This window comes from Juglans regia, chromosome 2 (genome assembly GCF_001411555.2).
Source record: "Juglans regia cultivar Chandler chromosome 2, Walnut 2.0, whole genome shotgun sequence".
Classification (NCBI taxonomy): domain Eukaryota; kingdom Viridiplantae; phylum Streptophyta; class Magnoliopsida; order Fagales; family Juglandaceae; genus Juglans; species Juglans regia.
Genome location: NC_049902.1, coordinates 37,570,827 through 37,583,644, shown reverse-complemented (window position 1 = coordinate 37,583,644; position 12,818 = coordinate 37,570,827). Strand labels below are relative to the sequence as shown.

Sequence of the window (12,818 nt, the reverse complement as noted above, 5' to 3'; positions counted from 1 at the left end):
TATCTGTCCAAATCCTTAAAGATGTTATTGTATATATCTCGTCTGCATTCGAAATTCACCTCAATTCATATTATTTCATTATTATAATTTTTTTAAATTTTTACACAAAATATAATAAACAATTTAATTTTTTTAAATCTTAAAATAATAATATTATTAAAAATTAATATTTTATTATCTCATCTAAATCATCTCTAAGGAGTGGTTTTGATTCAGAAATGAGTTGAGATGATTTGTAAATAGTAAAATAAAAGTTGAATTATTTATTATATTTTATGTGAAAATTTGAAAAAATTGTTTTGAAATTTTAAAAAATTGAATTATTTATTATATTTTGTGTAAAAATTTTAAAAAATTATAATAATAAGATAAGATAAATTAAAGTGAGTTGAGATGAGTTATAAATACAAACGACGCGTAAATATGAACGGACCTTAACTCCCTTCCCGTACTCCAATTTGACTTAAAAAAAAAAAAAAAAAAATTCAAGCCCCAATTAATGAGTACTAGTTCAGGAAAAAGAGCCGATGAAAATCTGATTCGCGTGTGAAGCCGGAAGACATGGAGGCAACCTTACCTTTCAAGAATATCCATAGCCGAGAGTATCAAGGTCACAAGAAGAAGGTTCTCTCTCCTTCTCTCTCCCTCTGCACCCCCGTGTAATTGATTAATTTTTCATCTCGTTAACAAATTAATGGCTGTTGGGCTCCAATGAAAGGTGCATTCGGTGGCTTGGAATTGCTCAGGCACGAAGCTCGCTTCTGGTTCCGTGGATCAAACCGCTCGTGTCTGGCACATTGAGCCGCACGGACACGTAAGCTACCCTTCTAAAAGCAACATTTGTTGTTGTTGTTAATTGAAGTTATCAATAACGATAACCATAATGATTCGCTTGTTTGAGGGTGTTTGTTTCAGGGTAAGGTTAAAGATATTGAATTGAAGGGTCACACTGATAGTGTGGATCAGCTGTGTTGGGACCCCAAACACGCTGATCTAATTGCAACTGCGTCAGGTGACAAGACTGTGCGTTTGTGGGATGCTCGAAGTATGTAAAAATCCATTCGTCCCACTTCATTAGCGATAGGAACTTTTTTAATAAGCTAACACGAAAATATGCTACTATATCCGAGTCCTTGAAACTGTATATGAGAGATAGAATGAAGTGAGTGAACTTGGGAGCACTTGCTCTGGTACCTTGACCATTTGTCCCAAACGCTAAACCACTATGCCTACACATGCTATCTAGGTTTTTTTTTTATCGGTAAACTATATTTTTATTGACCATAAGAATAGACAAAAGCCCCGGTAGACAACATATTCAAGAGTGTCGCCTGAGCGTGCCACATGCTATCTAAGTTACGTGAACCCTCCCCCCCGCCTGTAACGTCCCAATGGAAGACCCAAACCACATGGCCTATATTCCAAAAGGACTAGTCAATGATACAATTGGAGCCCCATTAGAACCTTATAAAGAGCAAGAACTTCTCATTCCCAAGCAATGTGGGATTCCATACACCATCTACCCTTATCCATATCATATGGGGGTATCATAATCTACCCCCCTTAAATTCCCGACGTCCTCGTCGGACCTGTCCATTATAGGTGGCATGGCTCAAGTCCCACATTTCTGGTTGGGATAGGCCCTGATACCATTTGTAACGCCCCAATGGAAGACCCAAACCACATGGCCTATACTCCAAAAGGACTAGTCAATGATACAATTAGAGCCCCATTAGAACCTTATAAAGAGCAAGAACTTCTCATTCCCAAGTAATGTGGGATCCCATATACCACCTACCCTCATCCATATCATATGGGGGTATCACACCGCCCCTTATAATTTTCATAAAAACGATTAGAGAATATGCATACACTTATGTCTATGTTGGGTTTTACAGGTGGGAAATGCTCACAGCAGGCAGAACTTAGTGGGGAGAACATCAACATTACGTATAAACCCGATGGGACACACGTTGCTGTTGGCAATAGGGTGGGTAATATTGTACAGGAGTCCGCATGCATGCTAAAACATCTGCAGGGTTGATACTGTTCTGACATGATATTTTTTACTCCAAATTTGTTTGAGTTATTACTTCTATTGCTCTATTATTGTTCTAGTATCTTCAGCAGGACTTGGATAGATATGGTAATTGCCGACTGTTGGCATGCTACAAATTGTAACTTGCTGCTGTTTCTTACTCTAATCTCTCATCGACTGCAGGATGATGAACTAACAATACTAGATGTTCGGAAATTTAGGCCAATCCATAAGCGCAAATTCAGCTACGAGGTAATATATAGTTCCAAACTTGATGTTAAAATTTTTGTTTTTCTTCATCAATTGTTTATGATGTTTATATAAATTTTAATTGTTTGTCAATTTAGTCCAGTGCCTCATCTAATTAAAGTTAGGAATGTGTACAGAAACATACACGTATCTCACCTTGAAATATGTTTTGGATGAACATCACCATCTGGCTCTGGTTAAGGTCATATTTCTTTTTGGCATGGCCCTCCACATTGCTTGAACTAGATAAATGTCATTTTTAACACCAATAGTTGTGAAATCACCACTTGTCTCCAAATTTTAAATTGATGGGAAGTGTTAGATTTTAATAATTTTTTTGTCTCAACACTCTCCATCACGTGTGTGCCAAACTCCCCCTTAGTAAGGGGTCCAACACGTGGAATATTTAAATTAAATGGGTAAAGTGTAGAGTCAGGATTTGAACTTAGGTTCTCTGCTCTGATACCACGTGAAATCATCACTTGTCCTAAAAGTTTAAAGTGATGGGAAGATGTAGATTTTTAATATTTATATTTGTCTTAACAATAGTTACTTCTCAGGCACATAATCAAACCTGCTTACATGAATTTACCTTATTTTTTGAAGTAAGATAAAGTTTCAATGAATAAAGTAAATAGGCACAACCCAACTACATAGAAAATAGATGAGGAGAACACTTGTTACAAGTTGGAGCTAGAAAATGAAACAAGAAGTCATGAAAGCTAGCTCCATTGAATATAACAACAGAAGCCCACATAAATAAGGTGTGGAAAAGGAAACTTCTAAGCTCATACAAACAGTGCTAGGGATCTTCAATGCTATGGCCATTCCTTTCAAGCCGAACACACCACATGAGACATAAATGAATCATTCTCCATATAGCAGCAATTTGGGGATTGCCCTGAAGGCCTTTCCAACAAGCAAAAAGATCCACCACCCTTCTAGGAATTACCTATGCAAGTCCGGTTGCCAAAAAACTCATCCCATAGCACCCTTGCCACCTCACAGTGAATTTACCGTATGGTAGTCGTAAAACTTTATCTCTTAACTATTTTCTCTCCATACACTTTTCTTCTGTCCTCATGCACGAACGTAATCCCTTCTTCAGCGCTTCTTGCCGGAGTTGATTCTCTCTTCCTTCCCTTTCCTCTCTTTTTTATGTTTATTTTCTTCCTTTTCCTGCTTCTGTCTTCAAAGCTACCTAGATGGAAGGTGATGGGAGTTTTATGGTGGAGTCTACAACCTTCATCTTCTCGAAGGTGGCTGGTTAAAGTTTTTGTATCATTGAGACAAACAGAAGAATGGTTCTGTTTCTCTTCATTAATGGGACGCCAGCTTCATGGGTGGCAATGATGGTTGCAGAAGCTCTTGCCTCTCGACGGAGTGAAGGGCTTTTTAGAAAGTTGAGTGTGGGAAACGGGGTCCTCATTCTTCAACGTCACAGTAACAATAGAGCATGTTTTCTGCACTTGGAGGAATTTTGGAATGGCAGGAGGAGGGGCTCTCTGATTGTCCCTGAAGGCGTGAATGGATGCAGCGGGGAAGGTTTTACTTACCACCTCAAGAAGGTGGCTAGTTTCATGGGGGTGCTTATAGAGGGTGGCCTACGTCGAGGTGGGGTGGCTGGTTATGGGCTGGAAACAGAGAAGCCTACCTCAAATGGTGTTTCTTATACCTCTGTTTTGAGGTCACCGGCAAACTCTTTGGCAAGGGGTAGCTCTGCCATGTTGTTGATAGGCAAGGAGACCAACGCTGAATGTAACTCCCGTTGCCTTGTGGGTAGTGGGGTGTCCTCTGTCGAGCGTACGAAGTTGGGGGAGGTTGAAGGTATTTTGTGGGCTATCAGAGCACAGTTGTCTGGGGTATTAGAGGAAGTTTCGGTGTTGATGAATAAAGTGGATGTAGGCCTAAGCTTGGTAATGGACATGGGAAAGGGAGGGTCTATGAATTTGAAGACCCTGGCAAAGGAATTATCTGGACTAGGCCAGAGCCTGAAGGGGCCTGTGAGCCCACAGTTTGTTAAAAGGGGGGCCCGAGAGCCTGTTGGTAGTATGGACTGGGTCGAGCCCATCCATTCTGTCTGGAAAGCCAAGGGGTCCTCTCGGGCCCGTGAGATTCTGGTCTTGGACTGTAAAAGCGTAACGCCTTCGGCGATCAACCTAGCTACCCCACCGGCGACACAGAACACACCAACGGTCGCCAACGACTCTACGACCACTACTAGGGTGCAACCACAGGGCTTCATTGAGAAGCATAGCCCCTTGAAGTTGAAGGTGTCAACTAGTTTGGTCGAGAAGGGTGTCCCTGCCTATCCCCAGGCCTTTGGGAGCTCGCCGATGCCATAGAAAGGGCCGATGGCCTCCGCTGACCCTATGGCTAGAAGTCTGGTGTCGTTCTTGCCCTCAAATGTGAGAAACTTTTGCAAGGAGGCTTCGTCCTCCACTGGGCTGCCTCGTTTTGAAGGCTATGACGACCCTTTGCTTGAATCTGGTCCCTCATAGCCCTCAGAGGTTCTCTTTAGGGCCCAAGGCCTTCATCCATGGTTTTGTGAATTAGAGACCCCCTTAAGGGTTCTGTGCAAAGTGGTAGAAGGGGATGATGAGTCAGTGAATGATGGGGTTCTCTCGGATGTTGAATCTTCACTTGGGTCTGATTTACAGTTAGTTTGCAAGGAGTTTGGAGTTGACATGGAACTGGGGGATTCCGAAGACATACCTAGTCCTTTATGCTCGTTGCCACTAGCGCTTTCATGGGCTGGCATACAATCTGATTGGGTTTTACAGAAGGTAGATGATCTTCGTCATTGCATCGGGATTTCATGCGAAGGATTTGAGGACCAGTTTGAAGCTCTTCTCACTGCCATAGAAGCATGACAACCACTTATTGCCAAATCTGCTGCTAAAAAAGATAGGGAGCTTAAGAAGCTTGTTTGCTCCATAAACTATGATGCAAAGGAAGGAAGTGCGAGCAGGGGGAGACACAATGATAGGGTGAACCAAGGCGTTCCATGAAGCCCAAGATCCTTTCATGGAATGTTCGAGGACTGAATGACCCAAGCAAGCACCTTAGAGTGAAGAACTTATTACGGGAATGGAAGGCAGATGTGATTTGTTTGCAGGAGACTAAGTTGAAGTCTATCGACATGCAATTAATAAGAAACTTGTGGAATTGCCCCTACATGGGATGGACCAACTTTATCTCCAAGGGTGCTTCAGGGGGTATTTTAGTGTTGTGGGATAAGAGAGTAGTTAATTTGGTGGAGGATTTAGTCAACGAATTTTTTGGTAGCATGCTCTTTCTCGAATGTAGAAGATGGTTTCGGTTGGGGGTTCTTAGGAGTTTACGGGCCAAATGTTGACAGCAATAGACAACTCCTTTGGGATGAGATCGCTGGTTTGTGTAGTTGGTGGGATATCCCGTGGTGTATTGGAGGCGATTTCAACGTCACTCGGTTTCCGAGTGAAAGATCAGGGGATTCTAGCATGGGTACAACCATGGCTGACTTTTCAGCACTTATATTTGAGCTGGACTTGGTAGATCTACCTTTGGCGGGAGGAAATTTCACTTGGTCTAATGGGAGGGCTTGGTCTAGCTTGGACAGGTTCATTGTCTCTCTCTCCTGGGAGGTCCACTTCCCCAACCTTTGCCAAAAAAAGCTCTCTAGGCTTTGCTCTGATCACTTCCCCCTCTTATTAGATTGCGGGGGTCTTCACGGGGACAAAAATACTTTAAATTCAAGAATATGTGGTTGAAGGTCGACGCGTTTATAGAGGAAGTTAGATCGTGGTGGGCCTCTTATCAACTCATGGGCACCCCTAGTTTTGTTTTGACAGGGAAGTTTAAAGGTTTGAAAAACGATCTAAGAAAATGGAATTGGGAAGTCTTCGGGAACATTAATGACCAGCGGCTTCCTTTCTTTCAGGAGTTGCATCAATTTGATGATAAAGAAGTAGATGGGGCTCTTTCGGCGGATGATAAGGTAAGGAAATGATTGTAGTAGCTGAGCTGGAAAAAATCACTATTTTGGAAGAGATCTCTTAGAGACAAAAATCTCGGGCCATTTGGTTGAAGGAAGGAGACAAGAACACAAAGTTTTTCCATAGAGTTTCTAATTCCCATTGTAGAAACAATGCCATTGAGGTCCTTCATTTGGAAGGCAGGGTTTTGACAGATAGAGTTGCCATCAAGAACCACATTGTCCACTTTTAAGACAAGCTGTTAACGAACCAATATCAATGGAGGCCCAAGGTAGACGGACTCGTTTTCGATTCAGTTGATCAATCAAGTGCGGCTTGGTTGGAGAGGTCCTCTGAAGAGGACGGGGTGCTTAGTGTGCTTAAAGGGATGGATAAAGACAAAGCATCGGGCCCAGATGGCTTCACAATGGTGTTCTTTCAAACTTGTTGGGACATTTTCAAGGAGGATCTCGTGAAGGTTTTTCTCGAATTTCACTCTTTTATGAAATTTGAGAGAAGTCTTAACGCCTCTTTCATTGCCCTTATACCAAAAAGGGCGAGGTCGGTGGAGGTGCAAGATTTTCGTCCCATAAGTTTGGTGAGTAGGGTCTACAAGATCATCTCAAAAGTTTTTGCTCAGTGACTAAGCGAAGTTATGGGGAAGATCATCTCGAAGTCACAAAATTCTTTCGTTAAAGGAATTTAGACTCTGTTCTTATTGCTAATGAATGCTTGGAGAATAGAGTTAGAGACGGCATCCCAGGTATCTTGTGTAAATTGGATATGGAGAAAGCGTTTGATCATGTGACCTGGGATTTCTTGTTGTATATTCTTGGCAGGCATGGCTTCGGGGAAAGATGGTGTCGGTGGATAAAATATTGTATCACAACTGTCAGATTCTCCATTTTGATCAATGGCACTCCTAAAGGCTTCTTCAACAGTTCTCGGGGTTTGAGACAAGGAGACCCCTTATCCCCCTTGTTATTCATTATTGTGATAGATGTGCTGAGTAGAATGTTGGAGGGGGTGGTGGACAGGGGCTTCATCTCGGGCTTCTCGGTGGGTGGTTCCTCGCATGGTAGCATATCAGTTGCTCACCTCTTTTTCGCCAATGATACGTTGATTTTCTGTGACCCAGGTCCCGACCAGATTTGCTCCTTGAGAACCCTCCTTTGTTTTGAAGTTGTCTCCGGTCTTAAAGTGAACCTATCAAAGTCCGAAATAGTTCCAGTTGGCTTGATTAATAATTTAAGTGAAGTGGCTGCCATCTTGGGCTGCAAGGTGTCATCCTTGCCTATAAAGTACCTAAGACTTCTTTTGGGGGCTCCTCATAAATCTAAGGCAATGTGGGATGAGATTGTTGAGAAAATTGAATGCAAAGTGGAGGGTTGGAAGATAATTTACTTGTCTAAAGGCACTAGAACCACGCTTATTAAAAGCACATCATCTAATCTTCCAACGTATTTTTTATATTTGTTCCCTTTGCCTGTAGGGGTGACAAATAGACTGGAGAAGATTTAATGTGACTTCTTGTGGGGAGGGTTAGAAGATGAGAAAAAATTCCATTTAATTAAATGGGATAAAGTCTGTACCCCTTTGTCTTGTGGTGGATTGGGGGTTAGAAAGTTGAAAACCTTCAACAAGGCTCTTTTTGGAAAGTGGCTATGGTTGTACCATCGATATTAAATACGGGAGCATTTGGGGGGATTGGTGCTCTATTGCAGTAAGAGGGACCTACGGGGTGGGTGTTTGGAAATTCATTCGGAATGGATGGGAAGATATACTTGGTAATTTCAGACTTGAGGTGGGAAGTGGCATGCGAATAAAGTTTTAGCATGATATTTGGTGTGGTAATGTGGCCTTGAAAAACGTTTTCCCCTCTCTTTATAGGATTGCGTCAGATAAGGATGCTTCTGTGGCTGGTAATATGAGCATCTCCAATGATTCTCTTCATTGGTCCGTGAGTTTTTCTAGGGCTGTACAAGATTGGGAGGTGGACGACATTGTTGACTTCTACAATGTTTTATATGCGCTAAAAGTGCAAGCAGGAAGGGAGGACATACTACTATGGACACGTACAGGGAACAAGAAATTTTCAGTCCACTCTTATTACAAGGTATTGATGGTTCACCCGTCCAATGCCTTCCCTTGGAAGAGCATTTGGAGGAGCAATGCTCCTCTCAAAATTGCTTTCTTTGGCTGGTTGGCATCCCATGGGAAAATATTGACTATTGATAAAGCTGAAAAAGCGCAGGCTTTACTTAATAGATTGGTGCTTCATGTGTAAACACAACAGTGAATCAGCAAACCACTTGCTTCTCCATTGTGAAGTAGTCAAGGATTTATGGGATGATTTCTTCACTAGGCTTGGTATCGCATGGGTTATGCCTAGGAGGGTGATGGATTTATTGTCATGTTGGAGAGGGATTCGGGGCCACTGTCACATTGCAGCTATTTGGAAGATGGTTCCTCTATGTTTAATGTGGTGTACATGAATTGAAAGAAATAGCCGATGTTTTGAAAATAGGGAACGCTCTCCTGATGGTTTTAGGGTCTTTTTCTATCACACATTGTTGCTTTGGGCTTCATTTATAGTATTGAATGGAGCGAGTTTTAATGACTTTTATGCTACTTTTCGTAGTGAGTAGTTTGTAACTAGGCTCTTTCTTGTATACTTTCTGTGTACTCGGACATTGCCTATTTACGTGGATTAATAAAACTTCTTACTTATAAAAAAAAAAAAAATTCTTTGATAAATAAGAATTTTATTAAAAAGCATGAATGGACTCAACCCATATATACATGAGAAGCACCTAACCATACAGTTGGTGAAGGAAGACATGAAGAGAGACTCTTAAGAATGAAAGCTATAATTATCATGAGTGGAAACCTAGACATACAAAAAAAATTCAGTATTTTGTAACCAAGCTTATCAGTTGTCTTCTCACAATTGTCAAATTTCTGCTCATTGTGGTCCTTCCTATCACACTACATCACACATAATAGAATCTTCCCCCAAACTTCCACAACTCAATGGCCTACCTCGTGACTACGCCTCGGGGCAGTAACTCTACTACCCTTTGGGGTACCCCCCATTGCACATCTACAAGATAAAAGACTAACCCCATACAGTTCTAGCTGCTTTGCAATGTAACAAGAGATGATACATTGTTTACATGATCTTCTTGTACATACAAAACCAATCCATTACTACCCACCCGTGGGTAGCCCAAGCGGTAAGGGAGAACTTGTGTGCATGAGCCCCATGTCACAGGTTCAATTCACCCTGGGATCAAACTGTGATTTAAGTGGGAGGCCATGGCAGTGGGTTGTTATGCCAGTTTCTCCTAGGGTTTAGGTTCCATGGGTGATTCCTACGGGCTCTGCCGTGGGGTGGTTTCCCATCATTAAAAAAAAAAAAAAACACAAAACCAATCCATTACTGATATTCTCATTCTTCTAAGATTATTCATAGTTAGGATCTTCCCTGGTGCAGTTGTAAAGAACGGCACTCATGGTGGAGCTTTGTTTTTCCAAATGCCCTTCCACAAAAAAGTAGTGCTTTCAGGTCGCAATGTGTGTCTAAATGTTTTGACTTCAAACTTCCTTTTCTTAGACATTGCCCAAGAGATCCTATCCTTGCCACCTCCTATCTTGGCAGAATATAAGAGATTAAAAAACGAGAAAAACAACTCTGCTTCCCAATCTTTTGCTGATTGAATAAAGGTGATGATCAATTCTTAAGGGCCAATGGATCACTACCAACAGTTTGCTACCGATGCTTCCTGTCCATGGAAGATTCCAAACAATTCTGGAAAAAAATTGATTGTTGCATAATTTTATTTATCTTTACAGCATATAGTTGTGTAAGTGTGATACCCCATTATGATAAGTGAGGCTAGATGGTGTATGAGATCTCACATTGCTTGAGAAGGAGAAATTCTTGCTCTTTATAATGTTCCAATGGGGTTTTAATTGTATAATTGACTAGTCCTTTTGGAGAATAGGCTATGCGTTTTGGGCCTTTCATTGGGGCGTTACAAATAGTATCAAAGCCTATCCCAACCAGAAATGTAGACTTGAACCGTGCCACTTACGACAAACTGGCTCGTTAGGAATATAAGGGGGGAGATTGTGATACCCCATTCTGATAAGTGAGAGTAGGTGGTGTATGAGATCCCGCATTGCTTAGAAAAGAGAAGTTATTGCTCTTTATAATGTTCCAATGAGGCTCAAATTGTATCATTGACTATTCATTTTGGAGTATAGGCCATGTTATTTGGGCTTTCTATTGGGGCGTTACAGTAAGCAATGCACTGTATGAGTTTTTAAGGTAGCACAATCCACTATGCGCTTGAATGAAGGAGGAGAATCCAATCGCTTGGGTCTGAATCCGAGTTACTTGTTCCTGCCCCTACATGTTATCAGGTTCTCGATATGTTAGGTCTGTCAGGGGGAGGCTGCTTCCTAAATCTGAGGGATGTCATCAATTTTTATCTGTGGTAATTTGTTTTATATATCATTTGCTTCTTGAATGGTGCACTTCCTTTTTTTTCCCAGGTAAATGAGATTGCGTGGAACATGACAGGGGAGATGTTCTTTTTGACCACTGGAAATGGTACAAATGATTCTAAGAGGGCAGTCACTTTTCTTTCTGTGATATAATTTCTTTTTGATAAGTAATATAAGTATATTACAGCAAAAGAAGGTTTGTACCCCTGTAAACAGAAGAAATTCACCTTAACGGGGAAAGGGAATAATGCCAGAAACTCTTGAAAAAAAAAAAAACTACAGTATTTTGGACCATTGTGCTATTAATTTTATAATATTTACCGATTAGGAGATGAACTTTGTGCCATCTTTGTATGCCTGAATAGACATTTGATTATATAATCTTCTGCTTAGGTACTGTTGAAGTACTAGCATACCCATCTCTGCGACTGCTTGACACCCTTATGGCTCATACAGCTGGCTGCTATTGTATTGCAATTGATCCAATAGGAAGGTGGGCATCAACACTCTCTTATATGTTTTGGGCTTTTCACTTGTTAAAACAACTTCTTATAACCTACTTATGCAAATATAAAATTGTGGGCACTTTTCTCTATGCTAACCTAATTATATATTGTCCTTTAACAAGGGTCACACGTTTGTAAAAATTATTGTAAGATATATACTACAATGGATATAAAGATTTTGTTTCTCAAACTTCCAATTATTTTTTCTGAATGTGACAGATACTTTGCTGTTGGAAGTGCTGATTCCTTAGTCAGCCTTTGGGATATATCAGAGATGCTCTGTGTGCGAACATTTACAAAACTTGAGTGAGTTTTCCTTTTGGGATATATCATATAATGTGTTAGTGCTCAGTGATCCTTGCAGTTATTAACCAAATTTAACATTTGTGGGGGATACTATGACTGATGCTTTGGACAAAAATTTGCATCCCTGTGCATGGAATTGGCCTTTCAATGCCTTTCTTAGATGGCCTGTCCGCACAATAAGCTTTAATTACACCGGAGATTATGTTGCTTCTGCCAGTGAAGACTTGTTCATTGATATAGTAAGTATCCGTATGACTTAAACTATATTTTCTTTCCCTAAGAACTGCGTGTGAGAAAAGCTTGTCCTTCTACCACATTCAACTTTTTAGCTGAAGATACAGTTCAGCCCGTTAATATTCAATTCAGGCTTAAGTCATTTGAGATAAGAACGTATTAATTAGGTGGTGGGACAAACATGGATTCTATGTTTCTGGACTTTCACTTTAAAGTTAGATAAGATAAAGATGTATTGGTGATATTGCTACTGTGTGGTACAGTCAAATGTTCGAACTGGACGGACAGTGCATCAGATACCATGTCGGGCTGCCATGAACAGCGTGGAATGGAATCCTAAATACAATTTACTTGCATATGCTGGAGATGACAAAAACAAATATCAGGCTGATGAAGGTATTGCAGTTTCTTGCTGTTCGATAATTTCATACATTGGTGATGAACATCAGTTTCATACATATATATAACTTCCCTTCAATTCTTCTTGGCAGGTGTTTTTAGAATATTTGGCTTTGAAAGCGCCTAATAATATCAAAGGCAAGAGAGCATTTGGGCCAGGTTTTTAATCAATTTTGCGTGAAGAACACCAATTGGATTTGTCGGACTTTGGCTCATAGTGGCTTTTATTTAAATTTAGATATAACTGAAAGTTGTAACCATGGTTGTAATCGCGGCACAACTTGTTAATTTACTTTTCTGAGGTTGGATGATTATATAGATGAAACGAAAGAGAAGCAACTTTGTGGAGCTTTCTGAGAAGTAGCGCAGAGTAATATTATATGATTTATTATTTTTGCCTATTTGAAATTGTCGCCGAAACGCCTGTGGCTGGGATTTTTGACGGTCTGTTGCTTGTTGATGGACCGGCAACGATCAGAGAGTGGAGATCCTAACAAGCCAAATTTTAGGGTCGGTCTGGCCTTGGCCTTTAACAGCCCCTAATAAAAGCTGGCCACATGTAAAATTCTATACTGCATATCATGAGTCTGGTCTTATATGATACAACCAACAGAAGGG

The 12,818-nt window shown here is 40.8% G+C and overlaps 1 protein-coding gene across 1 annotated transcript; it reads left to right on the top strand.

Moving 5' to 3' along the window:
* The first annotated feature begins 490 nt into the window (after positions 1–490).
* Positions 491–12,591, top strand: LOC108985900 (THO complex subunit 3). The gene is made up of 11 exons (XM_018958363.2): positions 491–624; positions 719–814; positions 916–1,045; positions 1,899–1,990; positions 2,222–2,290; positions 10,804–10,861; positions 11,149–11,248; positions 11,481–11,567; positions 11,728–11,806; positions 12,065–12,197; positions 12,293–12,591. Exons 1-11 carry the CDS (start codon positions 562–564, stop codon positions 12,325–12,327), a joined length of 942 nt encoding a protein of 313 aa, XP_018813908.1. The 5' UTR covers positions 491–561; the 3' UTR covers positions 12,328–12,591.
* Positions 12,592–12,818: the final 227 nt, after the last annotated feature.